Source organism: Rissa tridactyla, chromosome 1 (genome assembly GCF_028500815.1).
Source record: "Rissa tridactyla isolate bRisTri1 chromosome 1, bRisTri1.patW.cur.20221130, whole genome shotgun sequence".
Lineage (NCBI taxonomy): Eukaryota > Metazoa > Chordata > Aves > Charadriiformes > Laridae > Rissa > Rissa tridactyla.
The window spans coordinates 194,928,400-194,954,697 of record NC_071466.1 but is presented as its reverse complement, the minus strand read 5'-3'; the positions used below and the strand labels follow the sequence as shown (position 1 = coordinate 194,954,697).

General features: G+C 37.9%; 1 protein-coding gene across 2 annotated transcripts in view; it reads left to right on the top strand.

The window, feature by feature from the left end:
• WASL (WASP like actin nucleation promoting factor) overlaps positions 1–22,119 on the top strand; it is a 51,072-nt gene extending 28,953 nt beyond the window's left edge. The window contains exons 4-12 of one of the 2 annotated variants that reach the window (XM_054216820.1): positions 370–466; positions 5,528–5,551; positions 10,330–10,498; positions 13,826–13,868; positions 14,237–14,390; positions 15,124–15,141; positions 17,527–18,047; positions 19,196–19,304; positions 21,087–22,119. In XM_054216820.1, the coding sequence (XP_054072795.1) occupies positions 370–466; positions 5,528–5,551; positions 10,330–10,498; positions 13,826–13,868; positions 14,237–14,390; positions 15,124–15,141; positions 17,527–18,047; positions 19,196–19,304; positions 21,087–21,148 (1,197 nt within the window). In that variant the 3' untranslated portion in view covers positions 21,149–22,119. The remainder of the gene's footprint in view (positions 1–369; positions 467–5,527; positions 5,552–10,329; positions 10,499–13,825; positions 13,869–14,236; positions 14,391–15,123; positions 15,142–17,526; positions 18,048–19,195; positions 19,305–21,086) is intronic. The other variant, XM_054216830.1, reaches the window with a different exon arrangement.
• Positions 22,120–26,298: the final 4,179 nt, after the last annotated feature.

Genomic DNA, 26,298 nt, shown 5'->3' with positions numbered 1-26,298 from the left:
ACTAGAAAACTTAATCCATAGGACACAAGCATAAACTGGAGTTTTTTATTTTCAACTCCCTTTAATGAAATTAGATTTTGACTTGCAGATGATGTTTGTGAAGTATCATATATTCTTAAAGCACAATTTTTTCTCTCCCCACTTTGATTTCAAGCTACAAGATTTTGCTCAGATTTGTTAGCCATGATCTCTAGAAACTTGATTAGTAGACAGACATTCCTAAGATAGAATGTTTCACTAAGACTTAGTTCCAAATTTGCAGTGATGATTTTTTTTTTTATTATACCTTCAGAAGGTCTAAGAAGACATTTGAGAAAGCCTTTGAAACATTTTCTTAGTCATGGGTGGGGGAATATTAATGTTTTTCAGACATGTCAAGTTGGTCTTAATTTTGCTAATGAAGAAGAAGCTAAACTATTCCGCAAAACAGTAACAGATTTACTTGGACGACGGCAGAGAAAATCTGGTAAATATTCAAATTAATCTTAAATTCAGGCTTGTTTATGTTGTTCTGGGGGGAGGCAGGAAACTACTTCTATGTCTGAAAGCTACTGGAGGCACTATTGCCATACTTACATTTAAAAGCAATTGTGTTATTAAACTGTGCTTCTTTTCTCTATTGTGCAAAAATAATATTTTTCTGAAATAATGCAACTGGATGCCCCTTGCTGTAAGTTTCCTTGTCAGCTGAGACTACAAGGTTGTGGTGTTTGAAAATATAGATCAGGAGGAAGCAAAAACGGTAAGCTGTCAGTGGGAAGACTAGAAATCTTTCCGTAAGCTGTTTTCACATTTGACTAAACCCTCTTTTTAGCTCTGGGCTGTTTATAACTGATTTGTTTAAATTCAGCCCAAGTGGATTGTAACAAAGATTTTACCATCTGGTATGTTCAGTAGTTCATGTGAATGAATTTTTGGCGTTGGTCCAGCGTTCAGTAGAGAAATATCTTTTATTCCAAACTAGTGATCCTGGCGGAGGCTAAGAACAGGAGACATAGCAGCACAGGCCAGTCTGAAGCACAGCATGCTTTTTGCCAGCTGCAAGATGCCTTAGGAACATGGTCAGTGTTTTACAGGGAGCTCAGGCTTCCTGCAGATCTTGTCTTGGTCCTTTTCCAGGGAGCCCATAAACAACTTGCCTGTCTGACAGCCATATGTCCATGAAGAATAAGGTGATGTAAAACATGGGCTGGGAGCACAGGGATGTGCTCGGGCTTGCTGTCAGCTGTAGCATGGACTTGCATCCATTCTGGAATTGATTTGCACTAGCAGTGCAGCGTAGACTGATACAAAGGGAGGAAGCCCTCATATGGGAGTGCCATCCGTGCAAATGTTCTTGGGAACCTATGTGATCTATATGTATTCACTTGGATTTCATTCCGGTACAGTGACTCAGGTGGAGAACATTTGTTCTGGAAGCTTAAATGTCTTCTTTAAGATTCCCTCTGCTCAGAATTAGAGTAAGTGCATAGGGTTTTATGAGAAGAAGTGGGGTCATTAAGAAGTGTCATTAATTGTTTCTCATACTTGTGCAAAAGTAATTTTGCATCAGCTTGCATCTCTTCTTCCTGAAGTTTCATTCTACTAGGTGTCTAAAACACAGTGCTAACAGTGCACAGACATGACTTGGGAGGAAATATGTTTGCCTTATTGGCCGTAACAAACTTTGTTTGAAAATGGTGGTTCAGTCAAACCTCCTGTTCACAGGACAGAGGTTCACCTCTGTCTTTCCACATAGTTGTTTGCGGTTTTTTGGGTTTTTGGTTTTGTGTGTTTTTTTTTTTTTTTTTTTTTTACAGGACCACAGAAGTTTTTCTTCTTTAATCTTTGAGATAATATCTTGGGGTTTGTGCTAAAACTCATGTTGTAGGATTATCTTACTCCGTACATTGTCTTTTAACAAACAAACAACTCCCCCTCCCCAAACACTTACAACTTGAAGACAACTTTAATTAAAAAAAGGAAAAAAAAAAAACTAAAACAAAAAACTCCACCTTTTTTTTTTTTCTTGTTAAGAGCTGCAAAACAAGGATTGAAACCAATCATGAGATTCCTTAGTCAAGCCACCAGATGGAGTTCTGTATTTGTCATTGATGCGACTGTATCTAATTGTGCTTCTGAAATGCTTGGGCTTTGCACTTGCCCAGGTCAAAGCTGATTTGCTGCTGGTGTGTGTGTGTGTTTATTTATAAATGCTTATATAAAACCATTTATATATAATATCAATGATATATAAAAGTTCTATATTATTTATAATGTATATATAGATTGTGTATTCTAATGTGTCTTAACTTCTCAAACACAGAAGTAACAGTCTTGTAGTTTTGATGCTTTTCTGTTTTAATGGGACTTTTACTCTCATGCCTTCCAAAATATCGTTCATTTCATGGCAATGCCACCTGACATGCTTTCAACCCAAGTGAGTACTCCATGTGATCACTTAGCAGCCTGTTATACAGTTCAAGGCTTGCTAGGAGACCTTTCCAGGAGTCTTATGGAAAGCTTGTGTTGTTGGAAGGTAGCAAGAACAGCAGTTCTGGTTCACAAAGCTATGTCTTGGTGCTGAGCCTAGTACACAAAATATTGTCTAACAGCTGCAAGAAGAGGTATTCTGCGCTTCCTCACTCGGCTTGAAATGCACTCCAGTATACAGACAACTCCTGAGTAAGTGCATCTGGAGCTCCAGAGAGGTGAAAGTTTGGCTCCAAATAGAGAATGTGCAAAAACTTGCAAATGTACAAAATATCCAATAGAGAATAGAATGAGGGAGAAGGACAGAGAAACAATTATTGATGTGGTGTTGTCTTAATCTTTTTAATATCAGACTGGTTTTCATCTAGCTAAGTTCTGATTATTTTTTTATTTTTTTTGATTTTTAAATTCAAATTCTTAACCTTAGATTAAGAAGAAATTACTATAATTTAATAGTTAATTTCTTAATTTTTTTTAATTCATCTTAAATTCCTAATTTTCTAACAGAGTTAATTTCTCTGGTAGACTTACCTAAATAATCTCTCCATTTACTACTTAAACTGATGCCAAATACTTCCCCTGGTAAGCAGGTTTCTCTTCTCAGTGCTTGTCAGCATAGTATATTCTCACTTTGGGTTTCTTGCACGGAGGTACCATTAGTTTTTATTTTTATTATCTTGCCTTGGGAGTGTTAACATGTTTACACACAGCAGTGTCCCCTCTGCATTCTGAGCAGTCAGCCATAAAAGGGCAGCAGAGACTTGTAGAACAGAGGCTTGTCTTAACTGCCTTTCTGAAGTAGGAGGCTTCTTGACTAACGTTTTATGGACTGCACGTAGCTCATGGGTGGGAGCTCTGTTAGCCCTTTCTGAAGCTGCCTTGTTCCTCCACAAGCTTTTAGCTCCTGGTCCTAATGCACTTCATAAGCCTCAAACTGGATATTTTGTATGGATTTTTTTTTTCTTTTTAATCTTTGGGCACAGCTTTTTGGTTTTGCTGCCTGGGAGACAACGGCATCTCCGAAGTGCTCAGCTTGCATTGGATTCAATTCTCAGCAGAGATCATTCTCATTTCCAGGAATACTTACTAAAAAGAGCTGTGTTTTTTGGACATAGGCAGCTGGTGAAGTTGATCTGTTTTGGATCAGTAGGCATCTCCATTTTCAAAAAAGGAGAAATCCACCACTCTCCAGTCTGGTCCTCTGCACTTCAGAGCAGGAGTTCGTATTTTCTAGTCAGCAGTGGGAACCACAGAAACAGATCTAGTATCTTTGCGCCACCAATTAATCTTTTATATACCCAGCAAAAATTACAGGAAGCATTTAAAATGTCTTGCTTTTATTTCCACTATCTTTTCTTTTGAAGTCTTTCTTCTAATGAAAATTGTAATGGATTCCCATGGTTTGGCCCAGGGCCCACTTAACACTTCCTATGAATACCTTCCGCTTTTGCCAGCTTCCCATCCTGTGCCAAATGACTTGAAGTCAGTCCTGCGCTCCCCTTTGCTGTCTCTGACTTGTTGAATAAAACTCTAATTATGTTCCAAAAGTTGAGTTGGGGTTTGGGTGGGTTTTTTTTTTTTGGCAACACAACAACAGTGGTTTCTTAAACTGAATATTCTAGGAAGAGAAAACACAGTATTTGGCCAAAAATCTTCTTTAAAAAAAAAAAAAAAAATCTTCTCCCCTCAGACCTGATACCTTTTGCTGAGGCACCCTTGCACAGATTCTCCACCTCTGTGCCTAAAACTAATCTGCCGTGAGCTAAGAGGCAACTGTCTGTCTTTACAAGGCTTGCTCAGCAAAAGTTGATTCTCAAGGGGTTTTGGTCACCTTCCTCCTGAACGTTTCATGACCTTGACAGGTTCTTTATTCCTACCTGAAGATCAGCTGACTGATAGGAGGCTGATGTGCCTTGCACGTTTAGGATTGTGTATTTATTTGTTTTAAAAATATTGCTAGGACATGGTCAACACCATCTGTGGAAGCTCCTACTCCCTTCCCCTTATGTTTGTGTCTGGAAAAAAATAAAAGAAGTTAGCAGTTTTTCTGGGATTTGCTTAAAAGCGAAATGTCTGTTACAAATTCTTATTACAAAACTCTTGGGGGTTCTAGTTAGATTTCAGATACTGCAGATCTGAAAGGGAGTGACGTACAGCCTTCCTTGTAGAACCATGTTTTTTGGTGTGATGAGATGGCAGACTGCTTGCCCACAAGGCTACTGCTGCTTAAGAGTGTGTGTAGGTACACAGATAGGGTAACTGTGTACTGGAGGTTTTGAAGGACAGTTGCTGGGTAGGTTAGTGTCATTTTGGGGGGTTGTAGGGTAAGTAAATGTGGTGGATAGGAATTAATAACGAGGGAAATCTCCTTTAAAGGAGGATTTCCTGTTACAGGCTGAGAGTACTGAGGTGTGAAGTGTTTACAACTACATTTTCAATCATTGAGCCAAATTCTTCATGGTCGGTGAAACAGTTTGCCACTGCGAATAGAATATCAGATTAGTACTAAGGTGATTCTAATTCTGTTCTGTATTATTTATTTCCTGTGGGATAATATAGGTGAAGTGTCTTGCCCCGGTGTCCTAGTTTCTTTGCATAAACCCCAAAATAATTATAATGTGGTTTAGGTTTTGTGAGAGAACAATACTATATAAAAGTGCTAATTATATCTCAAATAAAAATGAAGGAATAGTTTCATTCAGTGGAAATCAGAAAGCATGAGGTTTCAAAAAGCTTACTTTGATAGGTTATACCAAAACAGCTGCTCTTTGAATATTTCACCTCTACTTTGGAGTCAAAATGTCTGAAACCAACTCAGTAGCTATTTCCTTATGCTCCTACTCAGTTTGCTTGCTTGAAATAGGTGCTTATTATCTAAGATGGGGTTTTTATTGTTCTGTAATGCTTTGTTTCAACTGCACAAGTAGGCTTTAAGGATATTAATAGATTCTTAAGTATGAGTTCAAGGTTGTTGAAAGCTTCACTAGAAACTGAAATTTAGAATGAATTTTTCCATAATACCTAGGAATAAATATCTCTTTTTCTTTTTCAACAGAAAAAAGACGAGACCCACCAAATGGTAAGCATTTTACATGAATCACTGCATTTTATTTTTTCCTACTGCCATCATGGTTTATGTGTAGTTTTGTTTTGGACTTGTTCAGGGTAGTCATGTGGTGGCAAAAGCAGTAAACTCTTATTCTGGAGGCTAGTTATATTTGTTTTGTTTCTGTTCTTTGGTATTTGTTTAGTTGTAGCTTGAAAGACTTGTGGCTTAGCTGGCATTCGAAAAGAATGTTTTTGGAGGAACATGTTTCATTGCAAATAGGACAGAGGCCCTTCAGCTTAAGCTGAGAAGAAAGCTTTGTACTTTGCAATCAATTTCAGTGTACCTGGCTAACCATGTAAGGTAACATATGACAGAGGACCAAAAGGCTGTATTTGTCAATATTAAACTTTTTTTTGCATGAAGGTTTGTTTGCGTCTCAGGAATACATCTCACTGGCATGAAAATACAGGTTGCTCAGGAGATCCTCTCATTAAATGGATGGAAGGAGTCAAAAATATGTATAAATACGATCCAAAAACTTTTTACCATCTATTCTAAAATCAAGTGAAAAAAGCATATCAATGAACATCAAGTTTGGAGTCTTTGTAGTTCTGATTTCACACTGAAGTTAAAAAAGAATTTCTCCTGTGGTATTTCTGTTGGCGGTCCGGAGCATAGGTCGTATCACTGTATCTGTTAGTTTGCTACTGGAGCAAGGGTATAGTCAGCTGATCATCTGAGGTCCCCTTATGACCTGAGGAGGTAGTCTTAAATTTATACTAACCAAGACATCCAATTATCTCAGTAGGTCACCAAAATAGGTAGTCCATAACTAATCCTGAATTATGGGAACTGCTGATATCTTTTTATATCCCAATAAAGCCCACCCCACCACCCTGTGGAATACTTCTCAAAAAAAGTACTGTTTCTTTTTCGTAAACGTTAAGCTTTGAGGAAGTTGAGGCAATCATCAGTTTAGACCAGGCATTTTTGGTATCTATTCCTTTAACTGAGTCTGGGTTGTTTAGTTTTGAAGCACCCGAAGTAATACCACCCATTATTCTTACCAGCTTTTCTGAGCTTTCTGAAGGTTTTAACTGCTCTGCTGCTTAAGTGACATTTGCTTCTGCTCACCTGAACAGTGCAGCCCTGCTAGCAATATCTACAGAGCAGGTGGGAAGGAAAACCCACCACAAAAATTTAGCCTTTGTCTCTACTGTAAATGCTACCAACAATAACACAAACCATTTGTTTGCCTAGTTTGCTATCTGTGATTAGAAATAAGATTTAAGAAAACTGAATGTGTAAAATCTAAGCCTGCAAAAACTTTTGTGCTTAAAATAGTCAGGAAACATTTTTTGAGAAAAATACTCGCATACTAAACTTATATTCATTGGTCCTGTGTTTTTATCCTGAATATTCCGTGCAAACATAGGTTTATACCAGATGTTTCAGGTTTATAATCACTAGTCAAAGTCCTGCGCATCTCTGCTTTTTAGTAAATTGTTTCCCTGGGACATCCACATACTCCTTCACAACCTGTCCATTTTCCTTTTTGGATTCTGTGAAATTCTATAATGCCTGGCCTCTCTGCTGGCAAAGAGCTAAGGGTGGTCATGCCTCTGTAGTCAGAGATGAGACACGGTCAGGGTATGGCTTATAGCCTCAGGTGGTTATGCTCTATACAGACTCTGCATTTCACTATTTGAAATTCAGTCTAGAGCAGATATATACTATCAGCATGTAACTGGGGAAAAAAAAAAACAACTGTTGTAGTATGAGCTAATTTTTGTTTTATGCTCTATATGCAGTGAAATTCTATTGGGAAAAAAAAATGGAACACCTGCTTTTTGTGTGCTGGGTATCAGTGCATAATTACCTTTAAAACTGAAAAACAAGAACAGTCACATTTCTGTCCTCACATGATCCATGCTTGAAATACGGTGGGGAATTTTGTTTTAGTGGGGCTTGTTCGTCTGGATTTTCTGCATGTGTTGAACCTGCATGGAAAAAGCACTCTGCCTTTTTGTGTGATGTTTTCAATAGTACGGATTTAAGATTTATTTTTCTTTTTTGTAGAATTGCAGGATTAAAATCAAATTGGCATTAACAGTTATGTAAAATGTATTAGTCTGTAATTTCCTGGGATTTATGTTCTACTCATTTGTAATAGCTAGGTCTCTTTATGCAAATAAAGAAGAGTTATTGTCGTTCAACTGACCTCTTAGTGAAGTTCTGGATGAAATAAGGATTTGTCAGAGAATTAGATTATGAGGGAATCTTTAAGAGCCATGTGGCAGAATTTTGTTTCAGATGTTAACTAGAACAGTTTGCGTTTATTGTAGGGCTGTCTGTAGCCTGGGACAGATGCCTAGAGAGGTTCTAAATAAAATACAGAGACTTTCGTAGAATTAACATCTCAAAATGTTCTGTACTACGTTTTCTGGAGCACCTTCTGAAGATGTCACAGATATTGATAACAGTGGATGTTTAAGGCCACTATACTGTCAGGTACTTCCCAACGATGAGCTCTATATGCCTCTCTCATCTTCATTTATTGAGCTGTCTACACCTGATAGGGAAGGTGCATGTCTTATGATGGGAAAAATTTTGCTGGATATAAATATGGCAGTTCTAGAAGAGTGCAATTCCTTCCAAGGTTCATTTATCCCTCGTGGACATCTAAGGTCTAAACCTGATGGTAAGAAAAATTTTCATCTTTAAGAGTTTGCTATGATCTCTGGTATGAACGTTGTTAGTATCAAGGAATTAGCATCAGGCTATCAGTCCTTAATTTCAGCTCAGCTGAATAAAACTTCAGTTTGCAAATGGCTGCTGCTTTAAATGGTTAAAACCGTGTGTGTTTACTTTATGATTTTACCTGCAAAAAGGTGTAATTTCAAAGACTGTTAGGGATTGTGAGAAGAATATCAAGAACTTCCTAGAAGTGCTAGGGTACATGTTTCTTTTTGAACCTCAGTATAGTTTTTGAAACTACAAATATCACTGTAATGGTGAGAAAATATAATAGAAGATTAAAATGGTAAAAAACTCCTACAGTGGTTTTGGTTTCTAATCTAATGAAATTAAGACTGTAACTTTCAATTAAACCTGAAGATTTACTGAACTCCACTTGTTAAGTTTTGAGTTGATAGTATTTGGCAATTGATGAGTTAATGCTAACTTCAGTTGTAACTAACAGTACAGATTGGTTTTGGTTGGTTGTATGTGGTCAGTTTGGTTTTTGGTATTTTCAAAGGACAGTTGTCTAGATTATAACATTTCTAGATAAAAGCATTTCTGCTTAGCAGAAAGCACTTTAGAAATTCTTCCTGTAGTTTCAATGCAGTTTCAAATCTTGTTCTTTAAGACTCCTACAGGAACGTAGGAGTTGTCATATGGGTTTAGATGAGTTTTGTCTAGCCCAGTGTCGTGTTTCTGTTCTTGTTTCTTGTTCTGGCCAGTGCTAGGTGTTTCCCACTGAGGAGTTAAACTCCAAATGTCAGCTCTGTTATCTATTGTCTCCTTCTCCTTTCTGATTTGGACTTTAGTCTGTGAAACCTAAGGCTTGTTGGTCCTTTCAGAATACTTAGGAGAATTTTGAATTATCCATACAAAATACAGTTACAAAACATGTCAAAAAAGGTTCAGATTTATCAAAGTCTAACTAGACATTTTTATCATCTGCCCACTAAGACTGTATGCCCAAGTCTTATTTTAATTGATTTGCTAAGCATTGGGTAGTAACTCACAGCAGAGCAGAGGATGCTTTTCAAACTATTTCTGGCCAAACTGGTCCTAAATTGACTGCTTAGTTTCTATTTTGGAAGAATGAGATCGCTTATCCTTTTTGCAGGTTTCTTTTAATACGTGTGTGTGCATAAATATATGAAAAATGCATAAACTGCTTCTTAGTGTTTAAATACTACTATCACTTACGTCAAGGGTTATCTTCTGTCAGAACTGAAAAAGCCTGAGTGGAAAACTTGCCAGGTGTACTTATTTGCTAGTATCATGCAAGTAATAGCATACTAAAATGTTAAAATTGGCGTGAGTGTAACTCAGATGCATTTTAAATAATGAGAGTATAATGAAGAACAAGGTTTGAGAACATAATTCATAATGTGAGTGTTTAATTTCTATTTCTGGTGCTGTTTGCACTGTCACTGCTCTTCAAGCTTTGTTTCTTATCTGGGGCTTTTGCAAACCTGTCAAAGTGTAAGAAATAAGAAATCCTGAATAGCTCCATAGATACTGTCAAGTATTTGAAGACAGTAGTGTGTCCAGAGCAGCCTTCTGAAGTTCTTGTGATGTTCTAGTTCTGTGTGCGATGGCAGAAAGTGTTCCCACTTGGGACTTAGTAAGCAAAGGTTCCCTCTCCTTTAAGATCAGTTTATTGTGCTGCCAAGGTGATCGCATGATGGCTCTTACTGTTTGTGGCATTCCTTTAATCTTGTCTAGGATTGTAACTGTGCTGAACCTTAGTGTGTCTTCTTCCATGTGATTTGAGCATGTAAAAGCTCTTTAGTTTCAAATTACTTTCTTGGCCAAATTTGCAAAAATCAAATTCTAATTTAGAAAATCTTTCTGCCGTTGCTCTGCTCTAGCAACATGTTTTGTTTTTTTCTTCAGCAAATAACTTAGTTTATGTTTCTGACATCCAGAACCCAGCCAGATGCATGTGGCACAGAGGACTATGGCTACAGTACAAGTATTTTGCCACTCAAAAAAAAAAAAAAATAAAATTGTAGGTTAAATGTGGCTTTGTTGAAACACAGTAGTAAAAATCTTGTACTTTACCTTCACAGGCCCAAATCTACCAATGGCAACTGTTGATATCAAAAACCCGGAAATTACAACTAACAGATTTTATACTCCACAAGTCAACAATATTTCATATACCAAAGAAAAGAAGAAAGGAAAAACTAAAAAGAGAAGATTGACAAAGGCAGATATTGGAACGCCATCTAATTTCCAGTAAGGACTTTTTTGAGTTTGGGTTTTATTTTTGGTGGGTTTTTTGGTGTTTTGTTTTTTTTTTTTTTTTTTTTTGTCCATTACACTTGCAGACGCTCAAGAGTTAAATGTGTGACTGTTGTGTGTAACCTGAACTACAGGGAATGCTAGCTGGAATGGTGCAGGGTTTTATAGCAAGTTAGTTTATACACAGGTGAGGGTTTTACTGCAACTATAAACAAAAAGTAACTTGCTATCCTAAAACAGTTTAGAAAACAATTTGGCTGCATAAAAGTGTCTTATTGAAGTGGTCAGCTCCATGCGGAGTCGTATTTATCCTCAACGGTCAACTCTTTAACACTGTCATTCTTACAGCTGTGCCTGCTGAGCTGTGCTTCATCATACAATGTACACATGCGGCTCCTGACTTGTCGTAACAGCAGAAATGACAAAGCCATATTTTTAGCTCTGGCTTTCTGTTTACAAACTTACTTATTCCTGGTATATAGGCTACTAGTACCCATATCTTGTGAGGAAAGTATACGTGCATGCGTATACCTCTTGGGAATGGGTTGGGTTTTTTTAATATTGTTTCTTATGTGTCTTCAATCTTTTAGAATAGTTATGATGTATCATTTTAAGCTTCATTTTCATGAAACTTGGGTTTGGTCAGTTTACTGAATTAACTCTTGTTTTCCTGAACTATAATTTGGTATTTTAATCTTCTGCCGTTTAAAATAAACATACTTTATTTGCTTAAAGCAACAGGAATTTAAAGGGCTTGAGTTAGTTACTGGAAAGATCAGCTTCTGTGAAGTATTAGCAAACCAGTGCGGGGTTTACATGCCAAGTGCATGTCTTGTTCTTTTGAACCATTACTTTGCATCGTTTCCACTGACGTGCCTTCCCAGAATAAAACTCCGTAAAAGTAATGCTGCTATTATCAGTTACAGTAATGTTACTGCACAGTGTTTTGAGAGAGTGCTCTGTAGAATGGGCTAGTGGACAGAAAGTTAAAGGAGAAATGCGATAAAATGCTTCCCTAACCAGACTGTGCTGAGACAATTCAGACATCAACCACGTTCTTTCTGATCTGCGTATCAGCGAAGTGCTGCATCTGTTAATGTCACGTAAACTGAAAAATGCAGAAAAGGAGGAAGAGTGAAAGAAAGAAAATTGAATAGTGATTGGTAGCTGGTCACTGTTGTAGCTCTACTGACGCAGACTTCAGCATATGTGGACAAAGTTGCAAATAGTAATTTCCATTACTGTGTTTTACCTATGATCAGAATTTGTGGAAGGGGCTGTGCAGCAGCGCAGATATAAAATGACTTTGAGACTTTGTTTATAATGTCTCTTAGGTTCTGACCATTGCAAAACACTATGTGCACTCATAAAATATTAAAGACCTAGAGAAGCTCAGAATAAGATGATAAAATATTTAATGAAGTTGAAACAAAAGATATGTTCCCATATCATTAAATGTAACATTAAATCCTAAGTGGTGAACCTTTGCAAAAGAAGATTGAAAGTCTCTTCTGTTCAGCTTAAGGTCTAGTTAAGTTTCCTGTAGAGTGCAGCTAAGTGTCATCTTACTGTGCAAGATACTTTAATTGCTGGTTTTGTACATACATATGGGAATTGGTGTTTGGTGGTGTTAAAGAAACATGCCAGTAGGATAACTTGTGTGTAGCTTGAGCTGTGATACTGGTGAAGACCAACACTATCACTGTTTATGCCTAATCAAAGTTGTCATCAGTAGGTACAATTTTTAAATGCCTTCTGTTAGACAGATGTGGACTTCCAGTGTTCTGAGAAAAAAATAATCAAACTACACTTAACGTTAATATAACTTTTTTCTGTATATGTTCTTTTAAATAACGTAACAGTTGCAGCTACCTGATAAGTATGCATTTTCATTGAAAAGACCTTTGAAAACAGTGTGTTACAGTGAATGCGTACAAGTAACTTATTTTACTCTGAAAGATGAAAAATAAATGAGAAATAATGCTAATACTAATCCATGTAGACTTTAATATCAGTAAAGTACACTAAGCTCTGCATCGTATGCTCACAAACTCTTAAAAGGGCATCGTGAATTGCACAGATCAGAGATACACGGGTAAGATTGTGTTTGCTGGTAAACTTCTGTCAATTTCCATATGCCAGTTAATACATTACAATTGGATATGAGACTATGTATTAGGAAATATGTGTCGAATTTATGTTAAACAAGCTGTAGCTTAACATCTAGAATTCTGTAATCAATAAATCATCCTATATTTGGGCAGTGAAAGGCATTTAAATACTTAGGAAAAACAGAGGGCTTCCCGTTTTTGCCTTTTCTGTAGCGTAATACAATCTTTAAACCAGATTTCTTCTTGCCCCTCAAACTAAGTAGTTAACTAATCATAGTTATACCAAGACCAAAACGGATCACTGAGCTTCAGGAATCTCATTAAGAAAGAAAACTTGTGCTGTTGGTGATACTAACAGACCCAAGCAAGAATATAAGGTTTGTTGTGCAAGGTACTGCATAAGGACAGCGCGACGGTCCTTGTAATTTGACAAGCTTAGTCTAGACCGTGTTGGCTACTAATGGCTCACCTGGTATTTTTAAAACTTTGAATTGGACTTCCTGAAGACTGCCTTGTGTTTCTAGAACTGGCCGTTGGCAAAAAGAAACCCAGAACACGGAGTGCTGGTAACGTAGTGGTCTGTCTTCTGTAGCCAACAGCAGCTGCATGAAGTAGCTTGGAGGGGCACGAGCTCTTCTGTCTTTTTAGCTCATTATAGCATCACGTCAAATAATACTTTAGTAGACACATGAAATGGCTACTAGAAGCCTAGGAAGATGGCAACTCAAAACAGTCCTGACTTTTTGTTGAAAGAAGGAAGTGAATGGAAGAAGGGTGAGGAGAGAACAAACAGCGATGGTAGGGAGGAGGTGGTTTTCCAGCTGCATGACCCTCAAGACGTTGTCAGTAACGTGAAGTCCAGTTACTGTATATGGCCAGACTTGGTCTCCCTTGATCTCTGTGCAGTCCTTCCATCACCGTCAATATACTATAGCACAGGGTGGGATGGAGCCTTCCTATTTTGCCAGAGACCATAACCTAAGGGGGCAAAATAACTTCTCCACTTGGGTTCTTTGACACAAGTCAAAAAGTGTGAGTAAAAGAAGTTTTACTATTCTGTTCTCAAGCGGGGCACTAAGAAATAAAAATTGCTTAGTGTCTTATAAGCCTGGAGGTAGAATCTGGTAGTAATTTCTAGTTACCTTGGTGTCCTGTTATTGTAGTTAACAAGGTCCTTTTTATGCTGATTAAATGCACTTTTCTTTTTTAGACACATTGGACATGTTGGTTGGGATCCAAACACAGGTTTTGATGTAAGTAATTTAAGAAGCTATTCTAGACACTGAATAATTAAAAGCTTTAGAGGCTTTTTAATGTAAATTGTGAAGATCAGCATTAAGTAAACTTTATTGTACATCAAAGTAGTTATAAACTGTGATTTTTATAATATGATTCAAAGACATGTTGGAGTAGAAGGGAATAGGGGAAGACATGCAAAACTTTTTGTGCAAGGTACTGACTTGTCCTAAAATAGTCCTTTCTGGCTGAAAGGTCAACCCAGAGAAATGTCTTTGGCTTTGCTCTTCCTTTTAACTACATGGTTTGTGGGGTTTTTGCTAATACAAATGATATTTTTAAAAATTCTTCCAAGCTACTTAAAAGCAATGTATCTGGCTTGCAGGTGAACAACTTAGACCCAGAACTGAAAAACCTGTTTGATATGTGTGGAATTTCAGAGGCTCAACTAAAAGACAAAGAAACTTCAAAGGTCATATATGATTTCATTGAAAAAACAGGAGGTGTGGAAGCTGTTAAAAATGAACTGCGCAGACAAGGTGGGATTCTTCTTATTTCCGTATAAAAATTAGCAGGGCATTTTTTGCCTTAAGGATTAGCGTAGGAGCTGTTGGTGATGAGCAATTTTTGTTTCTCTTCTCTGGACTTCACATCACCGCAGTTGCATTAGATTTCATGATGTTTCTGTATACCATATGCTATGTAAAAATGTTGATGCATTGACCCATGAGAGTTCCCTAATGAATAAGGATCTTATTTGTGTCAGTAATTTCCAGTAACTATGCAGTATATTGCATATAGACCTTTCAGACTGTGTATGTTACATATTTATTGTATAACCTCGATCTTATAAATAAATTAAAATCCTATCTATATTTCTGTTGTCAGTGATAGTAGTGGCACATGTCTGGCAGATGTATGCGTGGTGCCCATTTACGCTGTCAGCGCTGTGTAATGAACCTTGCAACAGCTAGAGGCCTGCAAATTTTATATGAATATTTTAAGAAGAAAAAACGGTCTTTTTTTCTAATTTAAAGTAAAAAGTACTACTTTTGAGTAGGCTGATGCATTATCTAGTGGAACATAGCAAGTCAGTCTGAACATTACGCTGCCAATGTCAAACTTTCAAAAATTTGCCTAGAACGCTTCTCAAGAGGAACAGGATATAAATGCCGTTGAAATTATAGCAGTTCGAAACTAGTGAATAAATTGTTTGAGTGACTGAAGAGATACAGATTCAGGGTACAGTGACTTGTTACATTTATTCCTTAGGTCCCCCGCGGTGGAGCGGTATGTATTTGAGCTGGCATCTGAGCATATGCTTCAAAGTACTTATGCTGCTGTGTGACTTCTTTCCTAGATGAGAAACCTTAGTGCACATCTGTTTGACTGCAATACTAAAAACTATAGTCAAACTTCTTAGTTAAATTTCGAGCAAAATTTCAGTTATGATTTTTTTTTTCTCAGTAAGAAATCTGTCCGTTTCTTAACTCTGTTTAAATGTTTACAGAGTTGATCCCAGAGGACTGACCATAAAATTGGATTGAGAAGACTTGTCTTTGGAGTCTTATGACTAGCTTAAAATACTTTAAAAATGCCTATTTTTCTATTATGTATGCGTTAACTTCAAGTTACAGCCACCTGCATGTATGCAATTGAAAGAAAAGCTGCCTCGTCTTTAACATGCATGATAATAATCTACCTCTGTGCTTTTGGATAGAGGTAGATAAAATATTCCAGTATTTCAGTGGGTTTACCTGCAATTATGTTATTTGATGTGTAGGCTTGACTGCTGTTTGGAGTGTTCTTTCTCAACTGAAACACATTTTTCTGTGTTCTATTGCAAGAATTTCTGTGCTTACGTATTCACCCTGCTAGATGTTGACTTGAGAGTTACAGACACATTATTCTGCTCAGATAGAAGTTACTTTCTTGTTTTTCCTGCCCTTCCCCTAGTTTTTGGTACTGTTGTTGAGGTTTTTTTTTTTAGTGGCAGTACCATCAATAGAAGATTTTACGTACTTTTTTTTGTTAATAGCCATGTTTAGATTAATGTGCGTTTATAAAAAAAGTAAATTATTTCTTGCTTTGCTTGTACCATCTGTTGGGGGGGAAGGGAGTGTGGATGAGGTAATGGTGCTCCCGCCTTGCTCTCCTCCCTCATTTCACTCCAGCTGAGTGCAGACAAGCCTTATAAAAGCTCTTGAACTCTTATTTCCACAGATTGGATGTGGCACATCTCTCTGTATACAATGCAAGTAAAACCTTTCCCCCACAGGAAAACTTAAACCTTGTGTTCAAAATCTACAGACACTACAGACTCTGGAACATGACTATGTTATATATCTTTTCGGTAAAATACAGAAAAACTGTCTGTAGTGCTTGCCGAGTAAGTTATATTTGAAAATACTGTCCTCCAGTGGCCAAAAAGGAAGCTACAGTCATGTGTAGCCAAAAAGTGGTGATTTTTTAAAAAAATCAAGAATGTTGGCAGTATGTCTCTTGCAAAATATATAAAGTTTGAGAGGAGCTTCTGCCCATGTTGTTCTTTTGAAGGGATGGGAAAAAACAGAGCAATTTGTGGAACTTAAGAACATAACGCATGATTTTAGGAGGGGGATGTTTCTCTCAGATGAGCAGGGAAGGAGGCACTGAGGCACTAGTGTCTCCTGCTTCCTCAAAATCCCTTTTTTAGGGACGTCCCCTCTCTATTCCAGTGCAGACAGCCTACTTTATCAGCATTTAGCAGGAAGGATGTAATAGAAGAGGTAAAAAGTATCTTCTTGAGTGTAATACCCTTTTCATTATTAAAGCATATGAAATAAAATGTGAATTTTCTTAGTTGTATGACGGCACCTGGATTATTAAGTAGTTACGTGCAACAACCACACAACCTAAAGTACCATAAGCCATTAGATGCTTAATGGAAGAGGAAATGAAATGGTGCTATTTAAAATGCCATTAGCGGAGCAAGTACATCTCAAGGCCACTTCATATAGAAATGATCCTGAGCATTGAGATAGACCTGAAGTTGTTTCCTTTCTATGGTCCCTTCCATAAAGATATTATTGGAACTAATCTTCCTGAAAAGGGACTAAGAATCAGTTTATGCTGCATCGTAATGCATTAATAGGTGTTTTTGTTACTAGAAGATGATGCTTCAAAAAATATTTGCATCCTGTAATTCCCTAATAAAATAATGGATAGATTCCACAAAGTGGAAATTCTGTATTTCACTTTAAGTGTATTTTCTAAAATATCTTTCTTTTGCCTTCTGTCCTAGCTCAATAAAATTTTAGAGGATTCTTTTGAAAGTTTTCTACATTTTGTGATAAGAAATTGAAACACTACGCTTGGATTATGAGGAAAATTACTACCATAGGACCAAACAAAAATTAATGACCAAGCTTGTTTTGTGACTTTAGTTAGTCTTTGTGTTGCACTTGAAAATACATGACAGACATAGGGACTTATAATCAACTTGGTTTGCATTCATATAAGCATAGCTTATATTCAGCTATATTCAACTTAATCCAGAACTGGTACAATTTGCACGGGCACAGAGATCCTTGCAAAAGGCAAGGCAAAGCCTTTTTATTTTTTCCGCTAGTCTCCAACAAAAGACTTATGAGTATTGAGTAGCATGTAATGGTAAATTGTTTTGTTTCGTTTCAGCCCCACCTCCACCACCACCGTGCAGAGGAGGACCCCCTCCACCTCCACCACCACCTCCCCATAGCTCGGGCCCTCCTCCTCCCCCTGCTAGGGGCCGAGGGGCACCACCTCCACCTCCTTCAAGAGCTCCCACAGCAGCACCTCCACCCCCGCCTCCATCTAGACCTGGTGCCACAGTGCCCCCTCCTCCTCCAAACAGGATGTATCCTCCACCGCCACCAGTGCATTCATCATCTGCACCATCCGGCCCTCCTCCACCACCACCACCACCGGCAAGTGGGTCTTCTGTTCCTCCACCACCACCACCTCCTCCACCCCCTCCTGGTCCTCCTCCACCACCAGGCCTTCCTTCAGAGGTTGATCACCAGCTTCCAGTTCCTGCAGGAAACAAAGCAGCACTCTTGGATCAAATCAGAGAAGGAGCTCAGTTAAAGAAAGTAGAACAGAACAGTCGACCAGTGTCCTGCTCAGGAAGAGATGCACTGTTAGACCAGATACGACAGGGTATACAGCTGAAATCCGTGAGTAAAAGCTGTTTCTCATCTATGTCCCCTTGGGACTTGCAAATGGATGCAGTATTGCAGTGTGAAGAGTAACTTGTGGCTGTTTCAGGCTGTATCATAACTTTTAGAGTTTTTTCGAAGTGATACTTTAAATGGTAGTACTGAGAAAATGCTTAGAACGCTTATTCGCTCTAGGGGAGTATTAGCATGAAATTGTCCCTGTTTTGAACTCATTTCTCACTTTTCAGTAAAGCTTTAAGCGTAACTCGTAAAGTGATGATACCACAGTATTGCAGCTGTAAAGAACTTTTGCAAGAACTAAGAAAGATTGCTGGTCTCCTTAATACTTCAGTAAAAACATCTAAGCAACTGCAGGGGATGAGTTCAGCAGTGATGGTACTGGAAGGCAAACACTAGATTTTTTTTTTTTTTTTTTTATTATTATTACTGTATTTTTTTCCATCTTAAAATGGTCCTGTGCTCTGCAAACACTAAGGCTTCTAAGAAAGTGGCTGCCTGTGTCTAGAAAAGTGCCACTTGTGAGGGATGCCTCTGCTGTTTCTGCTGCAGCTCTGGCTATTACTATTAGCATTTCTTCTTGATGTCACTGAATATCTTTAAAATAATTTTGCCTGTAGGTACTTTTTTTTTTTTTTTTTTTTTTGCCAGTCTCTTGCACTTGAGGCTTCTGATACAAAAAGCATGAGGGCACGTTAATATTTATTTGCCATTACAGGTTTGCAGCATCAAAGTCTACTACTTTCAGAAGGGATTATCAGCCCAAAGCAGACCTGGTTAACAAGCCCAAACAAGAAAAAATATTCTGTTGTATGTACCAAGGATAAAATAACAAATGATTATGCAACCACACAAATCGTGTCTGTACAACCATATTAAGAAGCTTTCCTTCAGCTGCACACTCACTTCATGATAATCAGAGACGAACTATTTAATCTTGAGTGTGGACTACAGTTGTGTTGTATGACAAAAGAGAAAAAGTTGACTTTTTTATAAATAAAAACTTAGCTTGAACTAAAGAAACAAACTGCAATTTCGCTCTTCCTTCTGCCTGAAAATAAACTCACTAATCTTATAAGGAAGTTTGTCTCAAAATACATGGGTTCTGTTTGCTAATTGCATCTTTCTAATGTGTCCTTTTTTCCAAGGTATCTGATGGTCAGGAGAGTGCACCGCCTACACCTGCACCCACCTCAGGAATTGTGGGTGCATTAATGGAAGTTATGCAGAAAAGGAGCAAAGCCATTCATTCTTCAGGTGAGTCTGATGGAATCTTTCTGACCTCACAGTGTCAGATTTTCAAGAGTTAACACTTCTACTCAGCGTAAAATATTGTTGGAAAAAAGCATGGATTTCAGCATATAGTCCAATACGGAATGCTCCAGGCAGACCCATAGTGACGGGCTGAGTGGTTACTTTGTGCTACTTTGAATTGTATAGTAGTTCGCAATAATACTGAATTAGAAATTACTAGTCAAGGTTAATATCCCTATAAAGATTTTTTTTTTTTTGTAGGACTAACTTACTTTTATCCACTAGATGTCTGATGAAATAAGTTATCAAAATATTTTGGAAGGAAGGCTTTTAATGCTTTCTGTTTCTAGAAGCCAAAGCTCTTGCAAAGATTCATGCTCTTAAAACTCTGGCTTCCAGTGTGCTTTGGATGCCACCTGCTGGATAATAATTAGACAAGTAGTGTTACTTAACTAGTCACATACTAGTGCTGAATCAACTTTTCATACTTAAGTTCTTGGGAAGAATAAGGCTGCAAGAGGATTTGCGTTTCTCAACTACCAGCTTGTAATAAATGCAGTTCAGTAGCTGCAGTGCAGCTGTTTGGTTACATCTCTGCTGTTTAGGCTTTGATACATTTTTCTTCCAGAGCTTGTCTTGTACCAAAACTGGGCTTGCAATCTGCAAACAGTTTGACTAAATGCGATATAGTTTGTTGATTTGAAGCCCTACATAGTGATCTCCAATTTTGGTACTTTACGTGAATTAAATTGGGTTTGTTTAGCCTTGAGAAAAGAAGGCTTAGGGGAGACCTTATCGCCATGTTCCAGTATTTAAAGGGTGGCTACAGAGAAGATGGAGACTCCCTTTTTACAAGGAGTCACATGGAAAAGACGATGCACGAGGCTAATGGGTACCAGTTACTCCTGGGGAGATTCTGACTGGACACAAGAGGAAAATTTTTCACAATGAGAACAATCAGCCACTGGAATAATCTCCCCAGGGAAGTGGAGGATTCCCCAACATTGGACATTTTTAAGATGCAGCTGGGCAGGGTGGGCTGTTTGCCTAGACCGTGCTTTTGCCAAGAAAGGTTGGACCAGATGATCCCTGAGGTCCCTTCCAACCTGGTGTTCTGTGATGACTACCAGAAGGGGGCTGATAACAGCATTTACCCAGGGAAGGAAATGCTCTTGCCCAACAAATAAGAAGTTTAATTTTAACAGGCTACAATTTTTAAATTGTGATACATATTAACAATAGTGGAAGGCTCAATAAAGTTAACAAGAAACATTGATGTTGGTATGCATTACATATCTTAGAATGTTCCAGTAACCACAAAGGAATGTACTTCATAAATTTATTTTTTTTATCTGCCTGTACAGTAAACAGAAATCCTGTTATGTAGTAAACTTGGGGAAGCAGTTCTTACAGTTCAGAAGTTAATCTGTCCCTGAAGTTTAAAAACCAGTCTGGAACAAGCTGGTCACTCTGAGATTCTCTAAGTAAGAGTAATAAGTAGTAAGTGTTAAATAAGAACTTCTGATTCTTTTTCTCATAGCAGAAAGCAAGATACATTTTTTCCCTACCTGGGGAAAGGAGTGAGAAAGGAAACAGATAGTGAAAGTTAAATCTACCTAAACTGAATGTCATGTCTAGAAAGCTCAAATTAGAGTATTACAAATGTATCGTCGTGACCTCCTTGAACTGAGTGTTCTGTTCTCAGAAAGTTGTGGGACAAATCAGTAACGCTTTTGTAATGTTAAATTGGTGCATGCAACTGACTTGCTTTTTTCTGTCTTACAGATGAAGATGAGGATGAAGATGATGAAGAAGACTTTGAGGATGATGACGAATGGGATGATTGATCATATATTATTATATATATATATTTTTTAAGGTGAATGATATACTAAACACTACTTTCTGTCTATGGATTCTGTAAAATTATCATGTAAATGTTCTACCAATTTGCTGTATATTTTTGTTGCCTTTTGCTTTTTTATTAATCTGTGCAATACCTCATTTAATCTGTAAAGGTTTGTCATAATCCTCTACAAAGCTACTCCCTGTTAATGTGTGCAAGTTTACACCTGGATGATCATGTACATGTGAATACTTTCCATTCCATCAATAAGGGAGTCTAAATGTAATATGTGAGACTGACAAAAACCTTAATGTAATTTAGTTATAATGCAAGAAGGAAAACACTATTTTCATACCCTACTTTTTCTGTATCTAAATTTTCTTATTAAAACCTAGTATAGCACTATGTTCTTTAAGTGATGCAGCTCTTAGTTTATTTAGCCCCTTCATTGCAAATGCAATGCTACGTGAACGTTGAGGCTGGTTTATACTATTGCATGGTTTCAAGTACGTCACAACATTGCAGTTCAAATCTTAGCAGTACGCTTTACAGAAAACAAAATCAGTACAGAAATGCACAGCTAGTTGTGAAGATTACCTTGCCCTAACTGTAGCAATACTGACTGCTATTGAACAGCAGTAGGAATTAAATCCTTCAATTAGGGAACTCTCTATCTGAAGTCAAGCAGGGTGGTTTTACATTGTAATAGTGGTAAAGGCATCTTTGATGCAGACAAGTTCAGTCTATTTTTTTTTTTTTTCCTTCCCAGCTCTTACTTTCAGAATGAAGAAGTGTAAATTACTGGGGGCTATACTGGAGGCTGGCAATTGCTACAGTTTGATTTATTTTTAAAATCAATTTTATGTGGTTTTCAGGCTGAAGGGCTGCGTTTAATGCTTGCTTCAATAATGTTTAATTACTTTTTAAAATTTGTAGGACGTTGGTGTACTAATAAAGTAAACATAAGTGGTATTGCTTTGCAGTCTTTGCGTTATGGTACACAAAAAATGCTGAAACACCAATCCTACATCCATAAAGTTGGAAAGCCATTAACTCAGAATATACACTTTGAATAAATACTGAACTTTATGGCAATATTCTGTCTTCATATGTTGGCTTTAAGACCAAGGGTTGCGATGAAGATCAAGAACCCAATTCACAAGAATAGCATTTGAGTAAGTGGACGGAAAATGGGATTCTCATTTCACAGCTTGCACATTTATATCAGTTGTACTTTGTAGTGCAGTAAACATTGGCGTATCTGCCTATTACAAAATACTAATCTATGCTACGTGGGTATTTAATATCTGCAGCGTTAATTACTGTACTTACTGTAACTTTCAGGTAGAAGATCTTTTTAAAAACCACATTATCTGACACGGAATGTTTAGTTCAGTCAGTCATACTTGGAGTGTAGTTAATGCATAGCGTCCTGGGTCTTTGACTGTAGTCAAGCTATCAAACTAAATTTAAGTTATCGGAATTGTATTGACGGAAACCCAGTGTTGACCTGATCTTGACAGGCTGGACCTGCATGATACGGCTTGGATTTCTAACCCAGTTATAACCTAGTCTTTAGCGAATTAATTTAGTCGTATGAGAAGAAAGGAAAGTTGCTGAAAAGTAGTGGGAGAGGTAAGGTTGTAGTTAAATTATTCAGAGGATGCTAACTTCCTTCCAAGGGTAATTTAAGCACATAACTTGAGGAAAAAAATTTCCAAGTGGTCTCACTTTCTTGCGGTAACTTTTGTATTGCCCTCTGCTGCTAGAAACACTTCCTGCTAGCTTTGCTGCTGGAATGGCTTGAGCGTTGGATCGAGTGCAAGTGCAGCCTGGGGTAGCTAATGGCAGCAGAGTTAAGAACTTGTGTGTAAGGAAAATCTTTGTGTGGCTTTCATATAACTTCTGGCACTGCTCCCTTGTTTTTTATTGCATATAGGGCAAAATTAAGCAAATGAGGCCTCGAGGTTTTCCTAACATGCTGCTTGCTAGATATGTTTAGCTGTTATATTCCCAGGATTGGAATTTCTGTAATATAGTTAATAATTAAGCGTCACAGTTCATTAATCAAACTTCTGTTCCAGGTTTTGGGAGCTCTGAAGTTACCTTACTGAACAAAACTTTGATTTGTAGATACTGGCCAAAGAAAGCTTTTGGATTTTCTACTTCTTTTACTTAGTACAAAAAAAAAAAAAAGTACACTCACATTCTGTGGTGTCCAGGTTAATATTTACTTTAAAGTAGTGTTTGTACATGATAAATTTCAGGCATAAAGACTGCGATAGCAGCGAGGTTAGTCCTAACTGCATGCTTCAGCACTCCGCCACTTGCACTATGAGCAGAAGATCGCGTTTCATGATACTGGTGCATTGTCGCTAAACGTTGTAATGAAGGCCTCTCTTATATATTCTGGTTAAATGACTGTCCAGATAGCCTTAGCAATTAACAAACTAGCATGAGGCTTTTGTATCTCAACACTCTATGTGCATAGACAATATCAGCTAGCCACTTGTACGTATGAAATCCGTAAGAACTTCTCAATCATTCAGTTTTCCATTTATCAAACTGAAATTTTTAGTATGTGAATTTTTGAAATGTACAGTGAATAGGATGTTGCACTGGTGGCAATTCATCATGGAGCATAATAAAATTAATTTGACCCAACTAGCGTAAAACTGTGTGGTTTTTAAGTGCTAATTGTGGCACGGCTTTTAAAATAGACCTGCGTATTGATTACACGCTTGAAAAGTAACTTGGGTCGCCTCGCCAAGTTCGCAAAGCAGTAAATAGCCGCTGTCAGATTGCAGTAGTTTTCATGTCTCCGGAAAGTTGGATTGTGCTAGTGAATAAACACAATGAGCAGGAATGTGACACCCGGTGCCCCTGGCAGGTCGCGGGGCTGCTCGGCAGCTTCTCTGGAAACAGTTCCTGCTGCGGGCAAGCGCAGGGATCCAGCAACAGTTCAAGGTCAAACAAACGTGGCTTCATTAGTGAACAATCCAGAAGGGGTACTAAAGAGTTAACTCTTGTCAAGGAAGGCTCTAACTCAGGAGTTTTTTACAGATGTAAATCTTTGTCTTGCACCTTGTAGTGTTGGAGCCCAGGACACTTCAGCAGTCTGCGTTCCTCCTCTAAAGCAGCTGAAGAGCCCAGCACTTCTCGTTTTTATCTGCTGTCCGCTTTAAGTTTAGTACTTCTGAGGTTTTTAGGCTTTAAGCGCGAGGCAAAGTTGGAATTGTTACTTACAGGGTGCGCTGAGGTGTATTATTTTCTTTCCACTTAGTAAACAGAAGGTTACAACGTGCTTTTGAAAGGAAGCTTTACTTACAATTTTGTTACTTGATGATGGTTACTTTCCCAAGTAAGACGTATGTAAGGAGGAAAAAGGAGGAGAGATCTTTTTGGTTTTTGTTTTAAGACTGCTACCAACCCATTGCAACAGCCTTTATCTAATCATTAGAGGAATTCCTGGTCTAATTAAAGTTCCTGAAGCTTAAGTACAGTGATAAGCAGCTTTATTTATAGAAAAGTGAAAATGGTTTAGGGAAGCTTAGAAGATACTAAACCTCTGTCTCTCAAAGGACTGGTGCCCTCTGGCAGGAGGGACTCCTGTGCTATGGCTTTGTTGGCTGCCTGGGGATTTCTTGTGAGCGAGAAGGAGGAAAGGGGAGGGTAGCGTGAGCTAGAACCTGAGCTGGGGGGGCTTAATGTCCGTGTTCAAGCCTGACACTTCTCTCTCAGGTAGTGTTCCAACGTTGGAGGATGTTTATACAGTTGTGGAAGAGACTTTTTAATCACCAAACTGCTATGGCACGTCTGCTATTTTGAGCTTAAAAAATTAAGCCGTTAGTTGTTTGAAATCACAGATTTGAAATTAATGCAGATGCATGTTGAGAAGTAGAGTCATTCCATCAATATCGAAACATAAATAATGCGTTGATTTCTGACAAATTTTATTTCATGCTGAGTTTCACGGTATTTGTGGAGAAACTGCTAAAATGAGCTAGAATAGTAATTTATCAGGTATTCAGATTTTTCTCTAATGTCGTTTGGGGTCATACCTGCAGGACTTACCCATCTATAAACAGCTGAACTTGTGAAATTGTGAAGCTTGATATATTTATTGTGGTTTTTATCTTTTAGTACTGAAGAACGTGCTTACAGGCCCTTTTGCTAGTGCTCTGAAGAGTTTTTGGAGTCTTTTTGGAGTGAAATTCTTGAGCCATTACTTCATGTGTGTGTTCTTTCCCCTCCCTGAAGCTTAATCATCTTTTCTGAGTTGTGTTACTTGAGAAGTATGAATTTTAAACTTGTTACTTAAGGATTAGATGAGGGGGTGTAAACTTTTCTGAGGAAAAAACTTCAGAGAAATTTTAAGAAACAGAACAAGTTTGAAAACAGATATAAACCCACATTATATTTTTGTGTGTGCCAGCTGAGGGACACAACGCGATCTGGAGTTTAAAGCTTAAGAAATAGGATAACGCTTGTAGCATGTATCAGACACAAAGTATTTGTTGAAGTGACGTGGGCAGGCATGCGGATTCGGGAATCGGCTCTTCTGGATGTCGATGCCAAAGAACCAGGCAACTGCCGGAGCAGTTGAGCTGGATTTGGGGCCCTTTGTTCATAGATGGGGCTTTCCCAGATGCTCAGGACACAAGGTACACAGACTGGCAGACTGTTGAGAAATCTGCATCCTTTTTTTTTTTCCCCCCTTTTTTTTTTTTTCATAGACGGTACTGTAGAATTTTTCAGGTTAGAATAGTTTTTTGGACCAAAAGAGTGCTTATTTCATCATCAAGGGAAAAAACGATCCTCAGCGTATAGTCCTTTGTCAGGGTTACGCCTGTTCAACTGTCAGCAGAGAATCTACATTTATTTTTAAACGCAAAATGAAATGGAAAAAAGCTGGTCTGGGGCCAGTTAACATAAAACACGTTTTCTGTGGTTGCTCTCCTGAGGGTAATGTGGGTAAGCATGAAAGGCAAGTGGCTACAGCAGAAATCTGCTAGGTAGTAGCATTCACTTTCAAGGTCCTACATCAAGAACTAAGTTTTCACCAGCAGTAGCTTTAGTTACCTACTCCTTGGAGAATATATTACTAAAACTTACCTGCTGTGCCCAAGTCAGGTAAGGGGAAGGTCAGTT